This window comes from Vidua chalybeata, chromosome 2 (genome assembly GCF_026979565.1).
Source record: "Vidua chalybeata isolate OUT-0048 chromosome 2, bVidCha1 merged haplotype, whole genome shotgun sequence".
Classification (NCBI taxonomy): domain Eukaryota; kingdom Metazoa; phylum Chordata; class Aves; order Passeriformes; family Viduidae; genus Vidua; species Vidua chalybeata.
In genome coordinates, this window is record NC_071531.1 from 75,354,094 (window position 1) to 75,381,999 (window position 27,906).

General features: G+C 44.0%; 1 protein-coding gene across 5 annotated transcripts in view; it reads left to right on the forward strand.

Moving 5' to 3' along the window:
• Window positions 1-2,231: 2,231 nt before the first annotated feature.
• MYO7A (myosin VIIA) overlaps window positions 2,232-27,906 on the forward strand; it is a 57,723-nt gene continuing 32,048 nt past the window's right edge. For 2 of the 5 annotated variants that reach the window (XM_053934622.1, XM_053934621.1), the window contains exons 1-13: window positions 2,235-2,345; window positions 3,364-3,516; window positions 9,208-9,392; window positions 10,843-10,964; window positions 12,739-12,881; window positions 12,970-13,083; window positions 13,908-14,061; window positions 14,714-14,790; window positions 16,441-16,560; window positions 17,776-17,918; window positions 18,270-18,480; window positions 18,980-19,115; window positions 19,527-19,633. In XM_053934622.1, the coding sequence (XP_053790597.1) occupies window positions 2,247-2,345; window positions 3,364-3,516; window positions 9,208-9,392; window positions 10,843-10,964; window positions 12,739-12,881; window positions 12,970-13,083; window positions 13,908-14,061; window positions 14,714-14,790; window positions 16,441-16,560; window positions 17,776-17,918; window positions 18,270-18,480; window positions 18,980-19,115; window positions 19,527-19,633 (1,764 nt within the window). In that variant the 5' untranslated portion in view covers window positions 2,235-2,246. Of the gene's footprint in view, window positions 2,346-3,363; window positions 3,517-6,374; window positions 6,393-9,207; window positions 9,393-10,842; window positions 10,965-12,738; window positions 12,882-12,969; window positions 13,084-13,907; window positions 14,062-14,713; window positions 14,806-16,440; window positions 16,561-17,775; window positions 17,919-18,269; window positions 18,481-18,979; window positions 19,116-19,526; window positions 19,634-22,873; window positions 22,931-27,906 lie in introns of all 5 variants that reach the window. The other 3 variants (XM_053934619.1, XM_053934618.1, XM_053934620.1) reach the window with 3 other exon arrangements.

Sequence of the window (27,906 nt, forward strand, 5' to 3'; positions counted from 1 at the left end):
CAATTTACCTTGGGGAGGGCAGACTGCCTTTTATCTCAGCTGTGCGGTAATACACCATATGAAGCAGGCTGCTTTTACAGCTATTCAATATTAGAGGGTTTTTTTTTAATGGTGTTATCCAATTCTTGGATTTTTGATGAAGAGCAATTTTTACAGAGTTACTAAGGTGTTGGAAAGGTTTTCTGCTGAGCAGGAACTGAGCAACCCGGCTCGTCTCTTGCTGACACCTTGATCAGGTTACCCACCGTGTGCATGAATTTGCCCAGTGATGCAGAGAGGATAACAGTGCTGAATGTTCTGAAATGCTTTGAGAGTCTTAGATCAAAGGAGCTAAAAAATAAATATTAATATAAATGGATTTATAACATATCTGCTCCTGACACTGCCTTCATTAGTTGTGATTTTTTTGCCTTTTTAACTGAATTATGAGATGTGAGATAAGACAATTAATGAGAAAAATATATTAATACTATATTTTTATGAGCTGGATAAAGATACTTAGAGCTGTAGCACAACCCTCTGAGGAAATGAAAACCCAAGCTAAGGACTGGATCCTGAGCTCCATGAAAGCAGGATGACTTTGTTGATATCCTAGTGCAAACCTAGCAAGCAGCTGTGAACAGTAGGGTCTGCCAAAAAATGGTTGGGAATTCCTGGTGTGTAGTTTCTCCATGTGTGGATCCCTGAGTGTATGTAATCGTACATCTTGGTGGTACTCACAGGTTTGTGTCTCTTGGAAGTCTTAATGGATGACTTTCATGGTGACGTCTCCAGTTGCCACCGCCCAGCACAGAGATGAACATTGTTTAGCAGCTATTGGGCCAAACCAAATCTATAAATATGCTCTGTCCACAGAAATGGTTGATAGTAGATACTCAGGAAAGGGTTTATATCAGAGCACATGCAAAGTGATACATCCTGGTTTTCCCTTCCCCCTCTCCCAGCAGTTTTTCAGGACTTCAGAAGGTAGATACCACATTTGCATCACATTTAATAGGTATAAGTGGAGCTGGTCCCCAAGAATGTGGTGTTAGGTGGAGCTACAAGTCCACAGCATTAATCTCAGATTCATGAATGAAAACATACCTGACAACTAGATTGCTCCCCATTTTAACACCCTTTCACCTTGCAAATAGGGGTGGAAAATAATTCTGCTGTGTTCTACCATGGGTCCTGCTTGGGGCTTTAGTTTGGAGTTATTTTGGAGTTTGCTTTTGTATTGAGGAAAACAGCTTCTTCAAAAGCTTTTTTGCATTTTCAGTAATTTAATGTCCACAGAGCTGACGAGCAGATAGTCCCTGCCCAGCAGGACTGACAGAGGTGTATTGGATCAGTAGTGACTTGAAGTGAGTGGATAGGGGTCAACTGCTTGCTGTGTCTTTCAAGATGAAAACACAGAACTCTGAAATGAAAAAGGTAAAACATTTGAAACATGTAAAAGGACACGGCCTTTTGGGATTATGGATGCTAAAACTCTGCACAACTTCAGGACACAAGTGAAAGCGCTCACAGCAGATAAAATCCACTGAGAAGTATTAAATACAAACAGCCCACCTACACATTGATGTAGGTGGAAGAACTCCTGAAGAGGAACATATATCTACCTCTCTGTTTATCTTATTAACCCATCTTTAGTCATTCCCTTTTCAGAAGTCTCCAAGGAATATTTGATACTGGCTCTCTGCAAGGAAGAAAGGTGCCCCAAGTCTCCAGATAAGGCTTAGCAGAGCTCAGAACCATCTCCTAAATGTGACTTCCTAGGTTTGTACATTACACAGAGGAAAACCTCTACCTCAGTGGGTTTTTCTGCCTGTATCACTGTTTTGTAACCACACTGTGACCAACAACCACTCATGAGCTTGAGAATCAGAGTTAGGGCAGTGGGACAGCAGAGAGTTAGGTTCATATGCTGTATGGACCATGCTCTGCTGCTGGCGCCTCGCAGGGGATTTCACAGATTCATGGAATCATTAAGGTTGAAAAAGACTTCTAAGATCTTCAAGTCCAACCACTAACCCAGCAGCAGCATGTTCACCAGTAAACCACATCCCCAAGTGCCACATGCAAAGCATCTGCTTTCCTGAGCCTCTGTGAAAAGGGGTGGTTTGTGGTTTGCGAGGGAAGTCATCTGACTTGTGCTAATGACGTGGCTACAAAACATCAACTGCTTGTATCCCAAGGGATGCTGAACTCCCTGCAGCGCTGAGTGTAACTGCTGTCTTTGGTTCCAGGGGGATTATGTGTGGATGGACCTCAAAACTGGACGGGAATTCGATGTCCCCATTGGAGCGGTGGTTAAACTGTGTGACTCTGGACAGATCCAGGTCGTGGATGATGAAGGCAATGTACGTACAAAGGCTTGTGATGTCCCTTCTTCAGATCTATGGCCTTGCTAGGCCAGGGGTCCCAGGGCCATGATAATCAACTCTCCTGTATATCCTTGGGAATCAACTGTGCCGTAGTTTTCTATGTGTAAAGACAAGACAATGTTGTGTCCCTGTTTTCATGGCTGTACTGGGAGTGCAAAATTGAGAACCTTCTTGAGAACAATGATAGCAGAAGCCCCCAAAATACATTTAGGTAGTTATTTGAGCAAACCCACCTGCACCTGAGGTTCCTCTGTTGTTATCCGGTTCTTCCTGATCTCCTACCATTACCTGATGTGCCAAAACACTGTTTCTCCTTCAATTTCCCACCTCTTTTTTTGTACAGTGGTGGCTATTTTAGAGTAAGGTCTGTGTCAAGGTGGTTCTCTGTGCTGCTTTTTTTTTTTTTTTTCTAGCTGAGATAATTGTAAATGCTCTCACTCCCTTCAAGGGTAATAGAGATTTGGTTTGGCAAGGTCCTTGTGGGCAATTTGTAGTGGCTTTTGAAGCCCTTAGAAGTGCTGAGTCTAAATAACACTGCCAATAAAGCTATGACTTTGCCAGCCCTGTCCATCCATCCCTTTCTCCTTTTCTAAATAATCTTCTCTCTGCTCAACAGAATTTTATGGGAAAGGGTTAACCAGTGGTGTGAAAATGCAATTGTGAAGGGGAAGACAAATGTGCTATTTGTTATAAACCCCCCGATGTGCTGGATGACCATGTTGCCCTGGAGGAGGCTCCTGCCAGGATGGCTTGTGTCTCCTGTCTCTTGTTGCTCCAATAAAACTCCAGTAAAAAGATATTTTCCTTCTCCTGTTACAAATCTTTCAAATTCATCACTGCCTTGCCCCAGGAATAGAAGCTGTGGCACATGTGCTGATGATCTCTTGTGTATGTTCTTCCGTCTGGTCCTTCTCTTTGGGGTGAGCTGTTTAAGTCTTTCATCCAAGTGGTCTCTCATTTGACTTACCTTTCTGTGGCCTTGCTCTTTTCCCAGGAGCACTGGATTTCCCCGCAGAATGCCAGCCACATCAAACCCATGCACCCCACCTCCATCCATGGAGTGGAGGACATGATCCGCCTGGGGGACCTGAATGAGGCAGGAATTCTCAGGAACCTGCTGATTCGCTATCGGGAGCACCTCATCTATGTGAGTGTCCACCTCACCTCACCTCTGGTTCTGCACTCCATGCCCTGCTCTCCTTAGCTCTGGGGAGCCCATGTCAGGGGGAGCTCTGATTGAACTGAGATTTGGGGTTCTACCTTTACCTTGTCCGAGGTGGCAAAGGGCTTCTGACTTTTGAGGACATTGCAGAGCTTCTAGATGCCCCAGTGAAAGACTCCATGAGTTAGGCAATGAGCAAAGTCTACACCACCTTGCTGTCCTGCCCCTGTAGAAGTTTTGGGCATGTGTATTAGCTTTCTGCACACAGCGTAACCAGTTTAACCCAGGCCATGAGCGCGTTGTAGTCACCCTAAAGCAAAAGCTTCTCTAGAGGTGTAAACTACATGCTGAATGTGACCCTTCTGCCCTCTCTCCCTGAACTATTAATTTATTTAACTCAAGGGGCTGAAGACAACCATTGCTGGAGGTGGAAGGGGTGGAGAAAGGATGATGAGGGGCATGCATGAAATAACTGGGAACAAAGAAGTAAGCAACTCCCAGAACAGATCTAAAAAAACCTTCCTAGTTTGTGTTCATGGCTTATTAGCCCTGGGCTGCCTGGGATCCTGGCAGTTGATCTCTGAGGACAGCAGTATCCTTCCTTAGGTGAGCTCAGTCATGTCATGCCTGGTGGACCCAGTGCAGCTTTGCCAATCCAAACAGACATTCACAGGTTGAGGGGTTTACAGGGAACCAGTCAGAGCTGCGTCTCTCTTCTGTGTGACAGCATCACAAAGGCCACCTCCTCAGGAGGACAGGAGGCAGCATTCAAGTCTCTGTGCTGGTTTTATCAGTGTTCTCTATGCTGTGTTGTCTTCTGCATGTTCTTCAGACAGAAATTCAGAGTGCACATGTGTTTGCTGCTAGATAATGTACTCAAACAGTCTCTGCAAATACAGAAAATTTGATATTACTCTTAAATCCTACAGTTTTTAGACGTTCAGGTAAGTGCTTGCTGTGCCTTTGAAGGCCTTTTCAAAGCCTCCTGGTAATTTAATTTTTAAAAGGCTCTAGAAACTACTAGATCTTCAGGCTGCAGGGAATTGCAAGACAGTCAGACTTCACAGATAAAATAAGCTAACAGAGTGTGAGTGGGATTTTATCTATCAAGTCTGTTTGGTCATCACAGCTTGATGTCCAGTGCTTTTTGATATGATGATTTTGGATAAGGTCTGGGCAATGATGGAGCAGACACCACTCTGCTACATAGGCTGTTTGTATGATTGACAGCTCCTTGCCCCTCTCTGGGAGAGATCCATCTCTTCTTTCAGAGATGGAGTCCAATCCTGGAGGAAGGGGACATGGATGCTGAAAAGGCACCCATAAGTCCCCAAAGCTTGGAGGAGAATAGAGACCTCCAAATGCATCTCTCACTCAGACATGTTATTTGTTGTGCATGATGCCTAAGGCCCTATATTATCAGTTTAGACAAAAGTAGTATAATCAGAAAATGATTCCCACATTAGATGAACTGGGTTTCTCCATTTATAATCTTTTTTTTTTTTTTTTTTTTTTTTTTTTTTGCCATTTACTATGATAAACTAGCAAGTTAATAGCTCAAATTCATACTTGAGGTGGTGTCTCCATGGGCATCCATGGCAGTCACCATAGGTGTTAGTACAGCCAGCAGAGACAAGATTGCCTTTCAGCTATGCAAACAGAAGTGCCTCTCAGATGCTTTAGAGCTGACTGGAGCTTGGATATCATAGAGGAGTTTATGCTGGAAGAAAATTTGTAGCTGATTGGCTCATTCAAGGAACTTGAATTTACCCATTGAGCATTGCCCCCTTTTCCCCTGCAGTGGCACAAAGTTGATTCCTGCTGCTCTCTCTGAGAAAGTTTGGATCGTGCTGGATATTTTTTCAGTGGTGTCCATGTGTCTCTTTTGAGTTGTCTGTGTTATCCAGCAAGTGCCTGTTGTCTCTCCAAGCGACCTGAGGTCCTCAGATACAATTCTGTGTGTACAGTATCATCAATACACCAAGCTCCTTTGAAAAAGCTCTGTCTCTGAGCTGCCTTGCCAAGCTATTCACAGGCATCCAGGAAGATTAGGAGCACAAACAAGCACTGTGCAAAGTGTTGTTTGGCAACATCAACCTAATAAGGGCTGATGCAAAGGGCAGCTTTTATCCTGGAGGCGAGTGTGGGTGGTGATTTGGGCTGAAGTGACACAATAACCACATCAGTTTCTCTGCAAGTTCTTCTGGTCCGAAACAGTGCAGTGTGTCCTACAGAGTTCCTGCCTAAGGGATGGCCACATCCCACAAGGACATTTGCATCACAGAGGTTCCAGGTTACTGTGTCTTGATTGCTCCACACCACTAATGGCTTTAGAGTGCCAGCCCAGGAACTGGGCACAGCACAGCAATTAGCACAATCTCAAAATCAGAATGACACTCTCAAAATGACAGAGAGTGCATAGCTTGATAGAGAGGTATGCAAACCACTTCTGTCTACAAGTGTGTAGGTGGAGGCTCAAGAACCCAAACTTAGATCTCATCTATTAGGAGTGATGGAACTAGAAGGAGTAGATTTGTGTCGGATGTGGTAAATATTGATGACAGTTTTGCAAAGCCAAGGTACCAACATATGGATGCTATGTGTGCAGGGGACACCCAGTCCACTGAGGTGGTTTTTATTCTGTGGTATAATTAGCAATGTCTTAAAGACAGTGAAGTTTCACAGCTTGAAAGGATTTCTGAGCCTGCTGAATAAATTATTAATTTTCCAATGGGATTTCAGTTCCTCTTGTTTCCTCATGTCCTTAGATTTGTGGAGAATGCAGTTCTGTTCTAATAAAATATAATTTCCCTTTTTCTTCTCCCTCACATTTTTCTCATAAGACAAACTGCGGCGGGAGGGTAAGTATGACTCTTGGCAGTGTCATTCGCAATTGCTGTCATGCCTTCCACTGGATCACCTTTTTCTGTTCACCGTTGTGGCCTTCTCATTTATTTTGCACCACCATTGCTGCTGCTTCATTAATACACTGAGAGCATCCATCTGCTTTGGTGCAGAGCTTGACCCACATGGTGAAGTTGTGACATGTTTCCAGAGCTGGAAAGTCCCCAGTCCATGAATGTGGTTAAAGCTTTAAGTGCTTCTCAGTAATTACCTTAACTTGAAGGGAAGAAATGTCTGCAGCAAAATATGAAAAACTTTAACAAGGGCTTCTTGCCCTTAGTTTGGCTTGCACACAGCAAAAGAAACTATGCTGAATAGCAAGAGAGTCTGGTGGGGAGTTTGGACTCATAAGTAAGGTTAAATCTCTTTATCTGGAGATGAAACCAGTGCCTGCTACTGCTCTCTAAGGGCTGCCAAAATGCAGTAATGTTTGGTAAAGCTTTAACCCCATAAGAATCCAGATGAAGTCAGCCATGGTGTTCTGGATAGTGAAGGAAGCAGGCTCAGAAAGGATTTGTTTGGGGCTAATTAAAATGTAGGTCATGCAGGCAGTAATGAATTTGCTGTGGGATGTGGTTCCTGTGGTCAGCTACAGCAGAGTCCCTGCTCTCAGTAAAGCTTTATTTTTCCAATAGAAAAGGGCTTTGACATCACCCAGCAATAGAAACCAGTAAGCTACTACTTCCTTGGAAGTGCCCTTTGGCCCCTGATCAACAGAGTGAACAAAGTTTTGCCATCTGTCAGCTGTGAGAATTGGGCAAATTGTGATTATTTATCAACTAGGGATGACCTACAAAAACAAGCAATAGTACAAGAGTTCATGCTGACAAAGTGTTTTGTGGATCACAAGGGAAGGGTCAGTGGGAGCATCCAGAAAGAATACCTAATGGTTAACACCTTTCAAAGCCTCTCTGTTTACATTTGTGGCAGGGCAGACCAGTGCGACTGAAATGCAGGGATTTCAGACACCTCTGAAAGGAGTTAGATTAAAAAAAAAAACAAAGCAAAAAAACTCAAGGAAGATGAAAAATGTCCCTAAAATTAACCTGGTGATAAATTGTAAAGAGCAAATTAATGAAGTAATGAAGACTCAAAGGAGTCTTCATTAGGGATCTTGGTGTCATAATCCCATTCAGAAATTGAGCTTCCTCCTCTGCTGAGCACTGACGTTACCTGTTCTGTCCCCTTTGAAGGCTTCTCTGGGATGCCTCTGCTCCCTTTTTTCAATATCTTCTTCTTCTAAAATCCAGACTACATGATTTCACAGCCAATTTCTACCCTTTGGAGTTGTGACAACATTGTTCTGGAGCTCAAAGAGCTTTTTTCCCTTATTGGCACATAATCCCCCATTACAGAGGAGAGTATTGTGTCCTTTCTCAGTTAGCACTGTAAAGTCAAACCTCATATGGCACTGAACTGAAAGTTGCTCTCTTGTGTTGGCCAGGAGTGTAGAAGGTGAGGAACCCCTGATGGCTTTCATCCTCCCTACTATGGGACACAATTGCCACCTACTGGCTGCCTTCAGGAAGCCTGAACTGGTGGCAAGTTTTGGACAGATGGTGGCAAATTATTTCTTCTCTCTCACAAGCATCCTTGGCTGTGCCACTTTGCTGCTTTGTGCCGAAACCTTACTGGGTTTAGGCCATGCAGATGAAAACCCATAAGGATTATATGAATGTTGAATTTACTTGTTTCCTGAAAAAATATATGCAGTAGTGGGGGCACTTTCACAGCTGGTTTCAGCAGGAAAGAAAGGTAAGATTAATCGTTTAACTTCAGTTGCTAAAAATTAACCTAGAGAAATTAGGTTAATTTCTCTAGGTTAATTTCTATAGAGAAAGTGACTTGAATTCTTTGAAGTCACAGAGTAAAAGTAGCCTTCATCTCATGTCCCTTGGCTAACCCAAGGTGGAGGCCCATTGACTCACCTGCTCTAGACACTGACTTTTAGACAGATGAAACAGGGGAAGAAGGTCCTTATTCTCTGCCTTGAGCTTGGGATGTGGCCAAACCTCCTAACCTCGGCACTGCATCTGAGCAAGATAACAAAGTTCATGAGTCCTTTGATGAGAGGCTTGAGAGAAACAGCTTCTGTAAGGGCAGAAATGAAAGAGCAAGATACTACAGAGGAGTTTGCTACCCAAGGCCCAGGACAGCTGGACCAAAGGCCATTTAGAAAACTTCAGAAATAGATGAGAAGGGATATGCCAGGACTTTGTGGGCAATAGCCATCAGGATAAGGTTTAAACTGAAGTATGGAGAGATTTGGTTAGGCAGAGATGGTAGAGAAGAATGCATTGCAGAGGGAAGATTAGCAGCTGCTGTGGATTGATAAAAACTGGTTAGATGGTCATCTGTCAGAATGGTTTGGATACAACTGGTCCTGCCTTGATATATGGGAATGGTTGTCAGGTTTCTTTTACCTATGGCTTCTCATCGTACGTGCAATGCAGTAGAAATCTATGGATATATGGTGGCTCTGGTGATATTTTTGCAAATATGAGTTTCTCTTAAGACTCTGAATCTTAACTGAGAGCATACAAGATATGAATTAAGGCTTGAAACCATGCTGTGCATGAGCAATTTAGGTATTTTGGGACTTCTGTTCCCATTTTACTCCCCCTGCAAGCATCTCTGACTTGAGCATCATCTTTCATCCAGCTTTTAAAAAGCCTTGATTTTTATGGCCTCCATCCACATCCCATCCAAGCTGCTAAAGTTTCTCAGCTACATCTCACTGTCCCCATAAACCTTCATGTGCTTTTCTTCCAGACATACACTGGTTCAATATTGGTGGCAGTAAACCCCTACCAGCTCCTACCCATCTACTCACCTGAGCAGATACGCCTGTACACCAACAAAAAGATTGGTGAGATGCCACCACACATCTTCGCAATTGCTGACAACTGCTACTTCAACATGCAGCGCAACAACAAGGACCAGTGTTGTATCATAAGGTGAGTTGCTGAATTTACAAATGGGCCATATCCTGAAAGCAGATGCTGAACAGATGCAACACGCTTGATTTGGAACAGCTTATCAGATAGAGTCAGACGTAGAATGACTGATTAGATCTTCCATCCACATACTCCCAGTGGGGAGGAGGTCTCTGTTCACAGTCACTCTGTTCCTAGTAGAGGTGCTTTATCAATACTTTGGCATTTACCCTTACAACTCAATAGATCTCATATTAATTTTTAACCTTCACTTTTAAATTTAAGTTCAATACTCCTACAGACATCAAAAACGCAAACATTGATACTTTCTGCACAAGGAAGGGTCAGGGATAAGCTCGGTCACTGGACCTGTAGTCATTCACACTCCTGAACGGTGTCTCCATGCATGGCTCTGCTCTGGACCAATCAACCTTGGGCACCAAGGAGTGCCTGGTCACAGTTATGGGTATAGTTCCCTCCAGTATGTGTCCCAAATGCTGGTATGAGGCAGATTTGATGTCCTCAGCCCTCCAACACAGTCCTATAAATTCTGAACCCACAGTCTTTTTCATTTGAGGCGCCCTATTCCCCAAGGCATGCCTACCCTAAGTTTCATTGAATGAAAAGCTCTGAAACATCCCATGTTCAATATTTCAGATATATGAGTTTGAAAAGGCCATTCAGTAAGGCTTATTTTGCTGGTCTAAAAAAGCATCATGTGGGGCCCATACGAGAGTCAATGCAGTGTGCCAGTGGCCTGAAAAGTGAAACAATTTGCCCGTGAGGCCAAGGCTGGATACTGAATGTCAGGAAGGTCTGTTTCAGTGACTTATTTTGGCTACCCCGTGTATCAGACATGCCATAGACACACCCAAATATTTCTGCCCGGCCTTTCACAAGATAGCTGAGGTTATCTTTCAGTGAAGAGAAAAGGTTGAGGAATAGCTCTGGCTCCCTGCCCCACAAGCTGCTCCTCTCTCGCCTGCTCCTTGTTGGAACAAGCCTAGGAGACCTGTGGAAGACCCTGCTGTTAAAAAGCTGTATTTCACAGTCTGCCTTATGACAGCTCAAGACTGGTGATGAAGATGTCCCCTAGGAACAGCTAGATCCTGGACCACAGGGTCATGGTCTGGTGATCATACCTGGAAGAGCACTGACTGAAAGTATTTCACTGCCTTCTTAGTGCTGGTTGAACGATGGCATTTGCTGGGGATACCCAAACTCAAACAACAGCTTAGGCCAAATGGAACACAGAGCAAATCTGGATCTTGGCTGGAAGCTGTCTGGTACCATGTCCTACCATTTGTTCCACAACCAATCCTTGGGATGCTGGAAACCCATCCTTAGTGGTCTCATCCTGCCACACTAACAGAAGAGACAAAGAGACAGAAGTTCCTTTGGAGACAGATGGAGGGACATTGGCAGGGATGCAGCATGGCTCTCACTGACCTCCACTCATGTTGTCTTGCAGTGGAGAATCTGGAGCAGGGAAGACAGAAAGCACAAAACTGATTCTGCAGTTCCTGGCAGCAATCAGTGGTCAGCACTCCTGGATTGAGCAGCAGGTCCTGGAGGCAAATCCCATCTTGGAAGGTGAGACCTCAGATAATAAAGAATTCTTTTGTAGGAAAAAAATAAAAAAACAGATTCAGAAACCATAAAATATAAGCAAATGTAAATCACTTACATCACACTTTGAGTTTCCAAAAAAGTGACAAAACTTTTATTTGAAGTACGCTTTTGCTAGACAACATATTCAGATTCTTTCCATGTAAATTTATTTTTCACAAGACTAATATTCTCTGATTTGAGCTCTCAATGTTTCCTTTAATATTTTTGACAACTGTTGGTGAAAGCAAAACATTTCAGCTGACCTGTATTATTTTTTCAACTGCTTTGTTACTTAAAACTTTGGGAACAAAAAGTGGTTTTCCACTTAAAAGAGTATTTTTCCCCCCAGAAAATCCATACAAACCCCTGAATTTTACCTAATTCTATGTGTAGTATGTAAAAGTGCTGATCAATACTTCTTTGAGTATCTAATGTTCAATCAAAGCTCTTTAGAAAAATCTCACCACCTCCTCCAGTGCTTGACTTCATGCAGAGCTTCAATGTCCCATCAGTGCTGCATTCATCTAACTAATTATTTGCTTCTTTGGCCATAGTTGCAAAAATCCTATTCCTATTCTCTGATGGTTCCATAAAACATCACTTTAATAGGACCTGAGCTTCACAGCACCTTGTGCTTGCTGTATACAATAGCAAATCCCACCTTTTCCTTCCAAGACCTGTGAATGGCAGCAGAATGCAGAAAAAGAAAGAGAGGAGTCCAAGAAAGAACCTGATAATGAGAATCCGCTTGTGGCCTTAATAGGTTCATTGGCAGGCTGTCAGTGTGATCAACCCCACTGATTTAATTGGATATCTGTAATTTAAATAGGTTATCTAACCCTCTTGACCCAACATGATGCCAGATGTACCTTTTATGCTTACACAGAAAAATTGCATTTTCCTTAAAGAATAACACTGGGGTTGTCCTCTAAGGATAGAGGTTTGATCAGCCTGGTCTAGTGGAAGTGCCCCTGTCCTTGGCAGAGGGGTTGGAACTAGATGATCTTGAAGGTCCCTCCCAACCCAAATCATTGTATGATTTTTACCTCCTCTGCTTGGTGAATAACCCTCTAGGAACCAACAGAAATGTGACAAGCACAGAGGGCACTATTGAATATGCACTTAGTCACTGCTGAGATTCAGAAAAGAAAGGCTCTGTAATTCAAGTGCATGTCCATCACCTACCAGAAATCCTGGAGCAGAAATTGCAGGGTGTGCTGGCTTAGGGCACTCATCCACACCCAACACACATAGGATGGACACGGGTACCTTTCTGTGCACAGTCAGCTTGCAGGGAGAAGTCTCCCACTGGAGGTTGACTTAGTTGTCTATATTTCCCTTTTGGAAGCATTTTCCCCTTTCTTTCCCTCTCAGTCATCAAGTCACTCACCATCATCTCTGTCATTTTCTGCATAGTGTCACCTTTCACACTGCAACCACTCTTGCTCAACTCTCCTCTAATTTCATCAGCTGCTGCTAAAATCCTGCTGTCCTAGCCCTTCTTCCTGGATAAGGTCACCCTATTCCCAAGCTTCCTCCTCTCTGCTCCTCTCTGTATTTCCAAGGAAAGTCATCTGATATACATCTTGTTTTCTCACATTGAGATGAAATTGATCCATATAAACTTAAGGGAAGGCTTTGGGGCTGCTTTTAACCCTCTCAGCCTCACTCTTTTGACATTTTTCCCCCACAATGAGGGCAGATCCATCATCCTCCCTGCATCAGATCCTCTCTTAATGCACCATAATTCTTGCAGCTTTTGGGAATGCAAAGACCATCCGTAATGACAATTCCAGCCGATTTGGGAAGTACATTGATATCCACTTCAACAAAAGGGGAGCCATAGAGGGGGCAAAGATTGAGCAGTACCTGCTGGAGAAGTCCCGGGTGTGCAGGCAGGTAAGGTGATACACCTGCAAGGCATGGGCAAGCCGACTTTTGCCATGCTGTTCTCCTCACAGAGCTGGCACTTGCTCTTCTCCTGCAGGCCCAGGACGAGAGGAATTACCACGTGTTCTACTGCATGCTGAGAGGAATGACCATGGAGCAGAAGAAGAAGCTGGGTCTTGGGAAAGCCACAGACTACAACTACCTTGCGATGGTGAGAGAGCACTGAAACAGAGGTTTGGTGGGGTGATGTGGTGAAAGATTTTTAGCAAGAGAGAAGGAAAAGAGAGGTGCTTCTGCAGCCAAGAGCTGCTTTGCTGGTTATGACCTTCCTGAGCCTTAGGCACAGGGTTTGACAGATCTCTTTGTCTCACCACCGCAAGGCTCATAGTCTTAGTGGAAATCCTTAATCCCTGTGTCTAGACCAGGCTATTTCCATACTTTCTGTGAAGTGGAACACAAGCTTGGATGGGATGGTGTATGGTGCCCATGCAACATGTTTGGAAGTAGCCAGGGTGTTATATAGGACCTGCTGCTCTTGAGGCAGTGATGGCTGTAGAGGAGTGCTTGTCTGGATGGCACGTTCTCAGCAGAATATGGGGCTGAGCTGTGCATGCTCCAAGTGTCTGACTGAGCCAGCAATCTCCAACCCTGTTCCCTATATACTAGTGTTGATATCCAGAGGAGCTGATAGAAGCAGGTGTAATTAAGGCTGGTGCATCATCAGCAAGGCTGGGACCCAGCTTTCTAACTGGATCAGTGAGAGCTCCAGCTCTCAATCCCCATCTCAGAGAGCTTTTTCTCTTCTGCTGATGGCAGTCAGACACAGGGTACCTGAGGACGACAAGGTAAGTGTAGGTCACAAGGCTCAGCACTGAATCATAGAATATGACAAAAAGCATAGCCAGATCCACAAGTTCAGCATCATCCCTTAAACAAAACCTTGCTGGTTCTGGGGGAAGCCCTGATAGCTTAGGGTTATAAGCCGGTGCTCCCTGGCTTTGCTACATGCAGTCTGTGCCCCGTTTGCCTCCCCAGGGCAACTGCACGACCTGTGATGGCAGAGATGACAGCAAGGAGTACGCCAATATCCGCTCCGCTATGAAAGTCCTCATGTTCACCGACACTGAGAACTGGGAGATCTCCAAGCTGCTGGCTGCCATCCTGCACATGGGCAACCTGCAGTATGAAGGTAAAAATACAGGGACATGGTCCAGTACACTGCTCTTTATTCTGCCTGCTGACAGGGAGCCAAGCTTAGGGATGGAGGGCTGTATCCAGAACACCTGCCATGGTGCCATGCCAGGGACTCAGGTGTTTATTATGGCATTGTAAGGACAAGGAATAAGGAATAATTCCACCTGCCCACAGCAGCACTGCCAGGCTGCAGTGTGCTCAATGACATCCACATTTCTGAGTGTTGTGAGGTTGAATATGGACACAGGCCATTCAGTAGACTCAGGTTTTACAAAGAGAGACTAATGGAGTGTTTGACAGGGGCCTGTGTGATTGGCTATGCCTTTGTAAATGTACCAAACAGCTCTGCTGTCAGAAATGACACAGCAATTTTAAAAGCCTCTTCAGAAGGCAGAAGCCTAAAGCACATAGATGCTAAAACATTTCTACATTCTTTACTATCTGGTCTGGCAGAGCAAAGTACAGGTCCTTTGCAGCCAGCAGCAGGACTCCAGCAGATGTGTGAACTTTTCTCTCCCTTCAGATGGTCAGATTTTGCCAGGACATCACACAGAGGCAGAGGAGAAAGACCCTTTCCCTCACCCCATCCACTTTCTGCAGAGACACATCCCTTGCTGATGGCTTTCCCTCTGCCTTTCTTTCCCCAGCTCGGACCTATGACAACCTGGATGCCTGCGAGGTTGTTCAGTCAGCATCGCTCATCACTGCGGCAACACTGCTAGAGGTCAGTGGCCCTGCAGTGCTGCTGTTCCCTTTCTGATTCGATCACAGGTTCTTAGTATTGTGGAAAAGCTTTTTCTGAGCCAGCCTCTCCTTGCACCACCAGCTCTAGGAGGCTGAAGAGGCCTGGATGAGCCATATTGTGTCCTGCACTGGCAGCATGAAGGTGAATGTCTCCATCTGGGCTGAGTAGCCAGAGGAGGCTACAAAGATACTCAGAAGGCTGGAGCACCTCTTCTGTGGAGACAGGCTGAGAGAATTGGAGTGCTTCAGCCCGGAGAAGAGAAGGCTCTGGGGACAGCTTAGAGCCCCTTTTAGTACCTAGAGGGGCTCCAAGAGAGCTGGAGAGGGGACTTTTGACAAGGGCATGGAATGATAGGACAAGGCAGAATGGCTTCAAAGTGAAAGAGGACAGATTTAAATTAGATACTAAGAAATTCTTCACTGAGGGTGGTGAGGCACTGGAAGAGGTTGCCCAGGGATTTTGTGGCTGTTCCACTTGTGGGAATGTTCAAGGCCAGGTGTGATGGGACTTTGAGCAACCTGGTATAGTAGAAACTGTTCCTGTTGGGGGGTTGGAACTAGATGGTCTTTAAAGGTCCCTGCCAACCCAAACTATACTATGATTCCATGATCCAATTATCTGAGCTCCCCTTCATACCAGCAGATAGGAACAGACCCTTGGATGGCACATCGTCCTAGAAAGGGCATCCAAAATACCTCAGTCCCTAAAGTAGGGTGTTTCCCTCACTGATATAAAGGAAGTTCATAATGGTACTTGAGACAGATGTCATATATATTCTATGTATCTGAAGAGTGAGGTGAGATGACCCTCACTGAAATCATCCATGCAATGACTGGGGCATTCTTCAGTGGCCTTCTCAAGAGCTAACAGGGACATCATCTCATCTCCATAGGCACTGCTGGTCTCAGAGTGTGATCCACAGTTCTCTATCTACTTAGGGAGTGGACATTTCCCTGAAGAAGTATAAAAAGGGGTCAAGGTGTATAGTAAAAATGCAGCAATCCCCAGATGCGGGAAGAAATGATGTCTGGCTCCAGATCAGCAGGCTGAAGGATAGCTTTATTACAACTATACTATATTACATTAATATACTACTTAAAGAGAGACTATCCTATTCTACATACATACTTCTTACTTACCTATCTAACAACTCACAAACTTGTGACTCTCTGCTGAGAGTCTGAGACACAGCTGGATTCGATTGGTCATTGAACCCAAACAACCTTCACCAGAATCCAATCAAGCAATCACTTCCGGTAAACAATCTCCATGCCACATTCCACATGGGGAAAACAAAGGAGCAGAGATAAAGATTGCTTTCTCTTCTTCTCTCTGTGCTTCACCAAGAAATCCTGAGACACAGAATTATGTCTCTGTCCAGAGAATGTGAATGTCACAAAAGTGATGTAAAGCTTTAACCCATGCTGGTAGCATACAGCTTTGCAGACTTTGCTCTGCTTTCTCATCCTGTCTTCCCACATCTTGTTAACATCTCATGCTAAGTCACAAGAACACCTTCCAGATTAAAGTACGGTATAAAAATGTTAATTTTTCTCTCTGAAAATACCTGTGTCTTCATTTGAGATACCTCCCCTGTAAAACAGCTGTGTTTGGTGTTGTCTCTGTCAGGTTGAGCCTCAGGATGTGATGAACTGCCTTACCAGCCGGACTATAATCACGAGGGGAGAAACTGTCTCCACCCCTCTCAGCATGGAACAAGCGCTGGATGTGAGGGACGCTTTTGTAAAGGTAAGTCGTAGGGCATTTCCTTATGCCTTCTGTTGATAAGCTGAAGAAATCTGTCCCTTCTGAGACTGGAGCATCCACTGCACAGGAAAAAAGTCTCCCTTGGTGCCTGTGTGAGCTCAGATCAGCAAATGCCCTTGAAACCATGTTTTAATTGAGATGTACAAAGACTTGAGATGGAAGGAGTCTAGGTAACCTGCTCTGCAAGGGATTTGCAATCTGGACTGGAGATTGTATTCCAAGGGGACGTGCAGAATGACCCAGCATTCTGAAATTACTTTATCTCAGCTTCCAGAAAGATCCTCAGCTGCTGTAAATCAGAGCAACTCAACCAACACCTCTAGCACACACACCTGAATTTCAGGATTTGGGAACATAAGCAGCCGTAAATACAGAACAACACAAGGCCAAGGATAGAGCAGTCCAGAAGCCATCAGAGCACTTAGACCATCTTGAGGCTTTGGAGTGATGAAGGTTGATGTGATAGGTGTGCATCACTGTTGTGCTGTTTGCAGCCTCATGTAAAATTGTGAGACAAGCATTACTGGCATGCTTTGGCCAACTTGGGTCCTCATTTTATCTGTGGGGAATTGGTAGATCAAGCTGGTTTGATAGCTAACTAGCCTGCAAATCTTGGCAGTGTCTTCTCTAGTGGTGACGGGCCTTTGAACTGGGCTTTCCTCTTGGTCACACTGCTGTAGCTTATAAGATAAAAATTAATAACAGTTTAAAACATGAAGTTCTGGAATTGCTGAAGCAGCAATATCTGTGTTATTAGATCATCAGACTGTTCAGCCAGTGCTGCAATGTTTCAGTGAGCACCTTGTTCAAGTGAGCAAGATGTTCTTGCAGTGTAACATGGCTCTGCTCTGCTGATCTGTAGAGAGAAATGTGTGGAAACCAAGGAAAGGACTGTCTGGCTTCACAGCAAGCCCATAGATCCAAAATTTATCACTATCCAAATTTGGAGGTTTGCTCTCAGTTGTCCTATAGCTAGGCTTTCAGGTCTGTTTTCTTTGATCTACATAATGGTTCTTGAAGCTTTAAACCATGCCAAGAGTCTGGCACAAACGTTGGTGAGCATATCCTCAGGGACTGTCTGGTTATTGGCCATGCTTTAGGAGAACCTGTTGACATCAAGGGTCAAGTGGTAGAACACAGACTAGCGGGACAAACTGCTGAACTGTCTCAGTGAGCTCCATCTTTGGGATGTTGCAGGGAATTTATGGACGACTTTTTGTGTGGATTGTGGAGAAGATCAATGCTGCAATTTACAGACCTCCTTCCCAGGAACTCAAAAGTATCAGGAGATCCATTGGCCTTCTCGACATTTTTGGCTTTGAGAACTTCACTGTGAACAGGTATGGAGCCTGCAAAAGGAGAACCAGGTCTTAATCCTCCTTCACAAGCCCAAGGTCAGGGTCTTGCAGTCCTTTCACCTCTCCTGAAGTGAACTGGACTGGGTTGGACCAAGACTTTTTCTATATGAGAAATGATCAGAGCTAATCAGTCAGTTTCTAAACTGATTTAGACCACACACAACACATTGTTTTGTGAGAAAAACTGATTGTCTGAACCAATAAGGAAATTCTAAGCCAACAGCAGCCTCACTGAGTGGTTGACAAGGTCTGAGAGTATTGCTTCAAGTGTGGAGAGAGAAAAATTAACCAGGATGTATATAAAAAGGCCTTTTCTTGACCTTCCCTCCACAGTTTTGAGCAGCTTTGCATTAACTTTGCAAATGAAAATCTGCAACAGTTCTTTGTGCGCCACGTCTTCAAACTAGAGCAGGAGGAGTACAACCTGGAGAACATCAACTGGCAGCACATTGAATTCACGGATAACCAGGATGCCTTGGACATGATTGCCATCAAGCCTATGAACATCATCTCCCTCATTGACGAGGAGAGCAAGTTCCCCAAGGTGTGTTTTGGGCTCAGCCTTGCTGCCAGTGACTCTCCTAATTTTATCCCCTTTGCACTTGCATGCTGGCACCCTGCGAGAGATCTGCTTAGCCCCAAACACACATTCACCAGTAGCCTGCCTATTTATAGTTTTTATTAAACTCTCTTAAATTTTTATTAAGCTCTCTTAAATTTTCTTCTGTCAGTGTCACAGAAACAAGTGTTTCTGATGGGAAAATATGCCTGCAAGAGGCTCAAAAACATCTATTGGCAAAGTTTAAGATAAAATAATGTTAAATATACTCCCTTTGGAGCATTATTTTGAATACAGGACTACATACCAGTGATATTTAATCAACTTCTGTAATTTCTGCACTTGACATATCTCTTCCAACATATCACTTCTCAACATAAATGCACATTGTCACCAAGACAAGAAAGAAATGTGCTATTGACTGGAAAATTATTTCAATGGGAATGGCCTTGGTTAAATGTCAGATCTTTTCATGCATGTACAGGGTACAGATGCCACCATGTTGCACAAGCTGAACTCCCAGCACAAGCTTAACACCAACTATATTCCTCCGAAGAATAACTACGAAACCCAGTTTGGCATTAACCATTTTGCTGGAATTGTTTACTATGAAACAAAAGGTATGGGGCAGCTCCTAGGGCACTGCAGGGGGTGAGGGGATATTCATGGGCAGACAAGCCGCTGCTGTGCTGGAGCAGGGCAGGGTGGTAGTCCACAGTAGTGTCAATGTATTCCTTTTCTGGCTGCAATGACTTGACCCTCCAGCTGTGCCCATGAGCTGCAGAGTTTGGTGCTGTTTCATTCATGTGTGCCTGTGACAGAATGGTAGTGCTTTGCACCACTGCATCTTCAATCCAGTCTGAAGATGCACTTCTGTTTTCTTTCACATGGTCTCTCTCTCTCTGCCTACTCATTACTCCTGTTACGTCACCAAGAACATCCAGTAATCCAACAACCCAGAAGCTGCTTGCAGCTTACATGCTGACCATGTTGCACTGTGTCATCTATGTGTTGTCCCATTATTTCTCTAGGTTTCTTGGAGAAAAACAGGGACACGCTGCATGGAGACATCATTCAGCTGGTGCATTCCTCAAAAAACAAATTCATCAAGCAGATCTTCCAAGCAGATGTGGCAATGGTAATGCAGGCGGGAGAAGATCTTTATTCATGAAGAGGGGTGTTCCTGGAAGGGGTGGAAGATTTGCAGAGTCATATTGCTCTGATGCTCTTTGGGGTCTTTTAAACCTGTTAGTGAGAGTCAACCATCAGGAAGTGTTAATGCAGTGTCATGGGTACATCCACACTCACACCCCCAGTTCACTGCATTTGGTTCATCAAATGCATCATTATTTTTTTTGCTGTGATAGCCCTTCAGACTTGTGTAGGGATTGGAACAATTAGGTTTGTGATTGTAGAAATCTGAGAGAAAAGTAACTGTGCCTTCCAGTTAGGTCATCCAGATGTGTGTATGATAGAATGAGGAGTAAACTAGCAGAGGGCAGGTTTAGATGAGGTGTTAGGAAGAAGTTCTTACCTGTGAGGGTGGTGAGATACTGGTATGGGTTGCCCAGAGAAGCTGTGGATGCCCCATCCCTGGAAATGTTCAAGTTTTCAAGCAATCTGGTCTGCTGGAAGGTGTCCCTGCCTATGGCAGGAGAGTTGGAACTATGTGACCTTGAAGGTCCCTTCAAACTCAAACCTTTCTATGAGTCCAAGTAAAAGCCAAATACTTGCTGACCAGAGTAGAACAAAAGGACAGTCTTGCTGATCCTTAAGCACTGCAACAGGACTTGGAGGGAACAGTTGCGTTTTGCTGTTACAAGAGCAGAGAGGGAACACCAGTTATGAAAGCTGAACTTTGAAGCTCCTCTTTCCACATCCCAGTCCTCCAGGAGGTTCCAGTCCTCCAGGAGGTTATGTGCTTACTCCATGCTCAGTATGACAGAAGACTGTGTGCCCTGAAGTTTCAGAGAAAGGCAAGAGTTATTGCTTTAACCCTTTCCACCCCATTTGAGCATTTATTACTGGGATCCCAGCTTAAATGCTGAGATTAGTGGCCATTTCACTTATCCCCCAGTCTTTCCCAAGGCAAAAGCCATGGGACTGCAGAGGGTGTGGGGATAACATTTTTCAAAGCAAACAAATTTTTTGGCAGTCGGAGTCCCATTTCCAAATGCCAGCCAATGCCACTGATGGACCAAGGGACTTAGGGACTTTCAGGAGTGCCAAGTTGTAAGTGCTGAATTCCTTTACTTGCCAAGGGAAATAAATATTTACATTCCCAAGACATTTCTTTGAATATGCTACGTGCTGTTTTGCAAGCCTTGTTCATAACCTTCAGCCATTCAGTTTTGCTCCTGCTGAAATTAATGATCATTACCCTTTTGACTTCATTCAGAATAAGAGAACATTTATCAATTACTAATTAAGCTACCAATTGGCATGACACTCCTGTTGGGTTCAGAGCTATCCTCAGAAGTGGATACTCCTGAAGTAGACACTAACTCCCTTAGCATCAGTGCTGCTGCTTACTTTGCTTTTTATTCCTTACTCCTTGCTGCTTTTTATTTTTGGTGTAAGCTTTGCAGTTGACCTTGGAAGTGATTTCTTTCTTCTTTGGGCAGAGCAGAGGTGCACTCTGGGGCATCAATGAAAGGGTTTGCACAGTCACACAAGCTTTCTCACAGGGATCCTTACCAAAGCATCCTTAAAATATGCTGGAAGTATATAACAGCAAAATTGAGATGTCTGCCTGGACGTTGTCTAGGATCTGAGAACTGAAACCTTTGAAATCATCGGATTCCTTTTTTTTTTTTTTTTTTAATGTAAACTGTTTGGGGATTTTTTATAGTTTCACTAGACATTTCAGAATCTGTCCCAAGTGGTGGTCTCTGTGCTTTGATGCTTTAATGATGCCCAGTTTTCTTTTTGGAATGAGAAATTTTTAGCCTGATGTCATGGAACTGGAAGAAGAGCCAACATTGTGAAGAGCCATACCACCTCCCCTTGTCAGGCACAGTGTCACTGTGAACCTGGAGAGCACTAATTTCATGAACACCACCACACAAAAATTCCAGACAAGCAGGATCCAACATGGGGCTGAGATGCTTTTGCCATTGCTTTCCATCAAAGTTCAGTAATGTTTGTAGCCCCTTTATTAGGACATGTGCCCCAAAAGAGGGAGCAAGTGAGCCCGAGTCACAGAAATTGACTGCTCTTAGCAAAGATCTGTGGCGAAGTGTCCTTGGAATGTCTTGGAATTGTGCATGCCTTCCTCGAGCTTCAGTGAGGCAGTCTGTGGAGGAACTTTCCAGAGACACTCAGGCTTAGTCAATCAAATATAACATAATCTCTTAAAAAGAGACAAGTGGCTGTTCAGCTAAGGGCTAAATCAAATCATGAGGCATTTTGCTCAACACCTTCTAAACTTTGGTCCTCAGGAGCTTATTGATGAGTTTGTAGGATTTTGTGAGTCAGTTGCAAGTCCACATCTGCTTTACATTCAGTCTTTCAAATGAGGTCCTTATATTCCAGAAACTTGAGACAGCCACAGATCAGAGAAATTTGAAAACTGGTTGAGACGGTATATTTGAATGTTACAGTAATTGATTGGTCCCTGAAAGACCTGTACACAATGAAACCTGTGTGGTGAACTGAGTATTTCTGGAGCACATGGGGCTGTAAAGTCTCATTTCTTCATGGTCATCACAGACGGTTTATCTGCATGTGTTTGCTGAACAGGAACATTGCTTTGAGTGGTGCCAGATGAAATTATGTATTGAGTGGGAGTTGTACACTGTTCCTCTGAGGAATCAGCTGCTGCTTGCTCAAGGAACAGGTAGAAGGAGCAGTGAAGGATGGAACCCTGTAAAGTTAAAAACAAATGGGAAACTGGGGGGGGGGGGGGGCAGGATGGCTTTCCCCTTGGCAAAAGTTTAAATTCTATCAAAAATACCTGATTTGGGATTAAAATTAGGGAGGAAGGGAGGGATTTCTTGTTTTGTGTTTTGTTCCCGGCATCTTCCCAACCACTGTATATTGAGAGCAGAGATGTGTGAGGAAGAAGAGTGGGAATGGCTGAAATCGGATGGATAAAGAGTGGGATTAAAAAATGTATAAAGTTTGTTTCCAAGAAGCAAGAGCTGAACACTGGCAATTCCCTCAGATTCAGAGAAATAAACATCAAGACAAAGGAGAAAAGCCAGGAAAGGGTTAGACAAAAATCTAATAATTAATACATTTTGTTAATGAGATATATAACAGCTGGACTTCCAAGACTAAAAATGTCAGGTTCCCATTTCAGTTATTCCTTCTTTTCACTATTTGCTCTTCTCTGTCTCTGTTTTGTGTTTTGTTTTTTTACCTGTGCTTCGTGTAGTTTCTCTGTGGCTATGCATCCAGCACATTTGGCCAGTCGCCCACACCCACACCAAAGGTAAACTGAATACATGAGTTCCTCTTTTGTATACTCGCCTCTCCTTGGCAAGGATTGTGCTTTACTCCTGTTGGTTTATTCTTCTTCCTGCACTATCTATAGAGGATCCATTTCCAGTGACCAATGTGTTGGAGAGCATTTTTACAGCTTGTTGAGTAGGTACAGGTGTATGACTATGACACTTAATTCTAGGACTCAACTCAGAAGAACTTTGTAATGATGGAAATTTGGTTTGAATAAAATCAGAACCAGGCTCAGCCAAAGTTTTGTGGCTTTTTTTTTCCTAATATTTGAATCATTTTAAATAACTTCAGATGAATCATCTGGGATTTGGCTGTTGTTTACCATGGTGCCACCATTGGCTTCAGTGGGACATTATTCCTCCAAACAACTGCAAATCTCACCCTGTTTTGAACTTTTTGAGGCAAGACAGCTCACATGCAAAGAGAGACCCCCTGGACTGCATTTCTGGGTTGTTGGAAATGCTATAATTTTTGGAGGTGGAGGGTTAGTTCTTGTTCAGGGGGACCTCAGATCCAAGCCTTCAAAGACCAGATAATATGAAAATTTGTCATGATCATCAAAACAGGCTTTTGGCACCTCTTTTCTGTTGCATCTCATCTGCTGACTGGTTCTGATAACTTCCCAAACCTTGCTTGCTAGTTATTTGGCCATAAGGTAGCATATTGTGTGCTAAAAATTTTATGATATAAGCTTCGTGACTCTGCTCAAATTTCCTCAACCCTTGATAACCAGAGGATTAGCCTGCTTTTCAAAATTCAGCTCTTTGCATGGGGCTGAATTTAATCCCTTTTTACTTCTGCAGTATCACGGATGTTTGGATTTGGAATTCCAATGAGGAGGATCTGACTCAAAATGACTGAAAGGCATTAATTCCAGAGGTGGACTCCTTCCCCTCTGTATCATGGTTAAAATTGTTTCAATTGGAACATATCACTGGGCCTTGCTCTAGAGTTGTAGCAAAAATAATAGTCTTTCCTGAGTTAGGATACAAGAGAGCTGGAGAGGGCCTTGAGTGATTGGACAAGGGGAATGGCTTTAAACTGAAAGAGAAAATGTTTATTTGAGGTATTAGGAAGAAATTCTTTCCTGTCAGGGTGGTGAGGCACTGGTACAGGTTTCCCAGAGAAGTTGTGGATGCCCTATCCCTGGAAGTGTTCAAAGCCAGGTTGGATGGGGCTCTGAGCAACCTGGTCTAATGGAAGGTGTCCCTGCCCATGGCACTGGGGTTGGAACTAAATGAACTTTAAGGTCCCTTCCAACCCACACCATTAATAAGTCTGTGATTCTATGGTGGGATTAAATCCAGGAGACAAATGTGCAAAATCTGTCAGAAATATTTAGACCAGTTTTTTCCTCTGAAGATGTCAACAGGTGGTAAAGAGAAATGGGAATTTTGTTGTTGTCAGAGATGATCTTACAACTAAATTTTGTGTTTTGTAGGTTTTCTAATGAACAATAGTTGTTCATATTTGTTAGACATTGAGGTAAAAGTGGGACAGCCAAGATAAAAATGATTTTTCATATATATATATATATATATATATATATATATGTATGTCAATAAGCTTGTAGTTCAAAATAGTGATACTTGGCACTGTTATGTAGCCCATGTCACCTTTGCATTGGAAGGCACTTTCCAGACTGCACAGCCTTTAGGAGAAAGACTCTCTTCACTATATGATGCTGCAGAATGAGGTGGCCTCATCTTTCAGTGGTCACCTGAAGGTCACCCCAGTGACATTTCATATAAAAATATAACAAAGAAAAAGTATCATTTTACCCAGAAACTGCATGTCACATTGGCATGGCTCAATTTAGTGACCATATAATCCTAGAGAGATGGGAGAATGGTCCTTTTTCCAGAACCTTTCCCCAGAGTATTGCTGGTGGCACATGCTTCACCCTCCTTCCCGAGCTCTCCTCAAATACTTCATCTTTCTGCATTCCACTGAAGCAGGCTGCCATCTCCTGATGGTGTTTCTGGTGCACCAGCAGCCTTGTCCTTCAAGGAGGAGAAGGTGCATGAGACAGAAGGAATAACCTTTGACATTTCTGGCTCCGTGACATTTGTCCTTGTAGTAGCCATTCTCCTTGCCTTTTGTCTTGGTGTTACTGCAAACCTCCATGTATGTGTTTGCACTTCCAAAGTTCAGACTGGCTTGAGATGGCAGAAAGAAGCGGAATTGAAGCATATCCAGCAGATGTCATGCTGGTCTGCACATCATTCTAAACTCTCTCATGCATGCTCCTTCTCCGTAAATCATCTAATTCTCTTCCTTTTCTTGTTTTGCTCTTCTGTTTTTGAGTATTTTTCTCCTTTGATATTGAGTACAGGCTGAGTGCTACAGTCTGGGGTACAGCACCTGTGAATCCTGTTTGTTCATCCTTCCCCATTTTACACAGGTGTCATCCTCCCTTCTAGTGGGCTTTGTATGAACACAAGTGAAGAGAGAGTCTGAGTCCCAAAGATGTTACAGTCTCAGAGTTTGAAAGCTAGGAAGTGTCTGGCCAGGGAAAAGCAGAATGTATCAGCCCTTTCTCCATCAGGCTATGGGGACTGTGTCTGATTTTAGCTTAAAAAATGTTTCTCCTCTGCAGAAAATCCTGTATATTCAGTGCCTTGCTAGGCTGTGTTGAGAGGCTGCTCCACTCCTTTTTTTGAAGTCATATTGTTGAAGGCTCATTTTGTTGAAGTAAGGGAAGAGGTGTGATTCTCTCCAAGCTGGTGAGGTGAGGTTGAGGTGAGGCAGAAGGAACCACAATTACTTGAGTGGTGTCACCCATCCTGAAGGATGAAGCTGATACAAAACACTTGTCAGAGTATTTATTGTGTATCAGAGAGCCCGAAAAGTGCCCATAGGGGTGGTGCCCACCATTGAGAGGAGTCTGTGCACAAATGTCAGGCCCTGAATTGTCATCCCTGAATGGGATGATGTGGTCTTGACAGGGGGAGCCCAAACCACTCTGACTATTTTGGTCAGGAAGACAAGCTGCTCTCTGGTCACTGTCCCTTCCTTCCAACGCCTCCCAGCAAAACGCCCTCAGATGTAAGAATGGAGATGGCACCACTGCTTTTTGCCAGATCTGGATGCATGCAGGAAAGAAATGCAAGGCATCAGCAAGCTGGAGAGGCATTTCTTGCTGTCTGGAAGTAAACCATTTGTGCATTTCTTTGTAGACCCTTGTACAAAGTTTTGCTCCCTTTCTAACACCATGGCTTAAAAATTATCTCTCCCAGCCAAGCCCAAACTGACTAAAATTTGGCTAACATGCAACTGTTTCAGACTGGCAGCCCTGCTCCTGCTTCTAACCCCTGTGGCTATCCTTCCCCACCTCACAGAGGTGACCTCATGTGCCTAATTAGCAATGTGATAAGAAAACATTAATCAAAACCTTTCAAACCAGGATTCTTGCTGAAACAGCCTTTTCCTCAGAAAATCTGTGACAAAATATGAGCATCAGACTCTACGGTGCTCTGCAGGTAGCAGCTATATCCATTAATTACTCTAGATTTGTTAGTGGTTTGTCCTTCTGGGGAGGATTTTGCTGGGAGAGATTGCTGGTAGGCCCCCATGCTCTTCTTGGCAAGCAGGCCAGGTTTTTGTGGTGTTTGCATGAGCTGGGTTTTCTCTTGTTGGAATTCCATGATGACTTTGTGTTTGTCTTGATTGGGTTTGTCTCAACATCACATCCAACCTGAGCTGTGTAAACTCCCTGTTCGTGACAAAGGAGTTGGACTAGAGGGAATTTGTAATCCCTTCTGATCCAAATTATTCTGTGATTCTGCGGAATTCCTCAGTTTTGAGGGGTGGGAATGTTAAAGGTTATTAGTGATATGTGATGAAGCACGTGTAAAGATTTTAGCAAAAGTAGAAATAAACACAGCAATGAAAATGTGCAAATAAACACTGCAAAACTTGGCAGCAAGACCAGTGCAAATGAGGATTTTGTGACTCCACACATGGCTTGACCACCTGCAAATAAGAGGATATTGGAAGGAAAAATGCATTAAAATCCTGCTGGAATTCTCGCTTTGGGGATTCTCTGGCCATCAGGTCATGTCACAGGTCATGTTACAAGCTCAGCCTGTTTTTAATTAAGAGGGAGTTACCTCCTGGTGCCCAACTCTTCCTCCAGCCCTCCAGCATTACCTGCTGCCCCACAAAGGCTCCCTGAACACCAGATCCCACTAGACACACAGCACCACTGTGACTGATGTGTAATGAGCTCAGGTAATTGTGTCTGGAATGTGAAATGCGCTAGGGACTTGATTTGGAGGTGGTTTAACAAGGTTTTCCCTGAGCAGGGAGAAGGAACTATTAAGGGAAATATACACATTCTCATTTAGAAACACTTGCCCCAAAATAGAGATTGGATTATTAATTTGACTAGGGGGGCTAAACCAAGAAAAATACTCCAAATCATCCCGATTCCCCCTAAATACCTCGTTTAGTCTAGTTAATATTCTTTTCTACAAGCAACTTGAATCTGTAGTAGTACAGGCTGAGGAATCTCAGCAGAAGTTTCTGGAACTATTGCAGAGTCACCCTGCAGCAAGCATTCTTCTGGATTATTTTTTACCCTAAATGAGTCTCTGGTTCTTGTTCCAGGGAGCAGGAGGAGCCCTGCCTGACACGAGGAACCATGACAGAGGGTTTGGCATGCCCTTGCTGCAATGCATGGGGACAGGGAAGCCCACACTGCTCCTGAGAGCATCCCTGGGCAGGTGCACTGCCCCAAGCTGTAATACAGAGAGTTTTGATGGCACAGAAGAGGCTGTTTGCTCTTATGGGCAGATCTTCCTCATGGCTCTGCACAGGGAAGATGGGTATTCCAGCCACACAGGGAGGTTTAAGCAGGAGAATTTAAATCATGGCAGTCTTCCTGCCTGCATAGAACCAAATGGAATAGGCTGCCAGAGCCTGGCCATTGCCAGTTCACAGGCTCTGCCC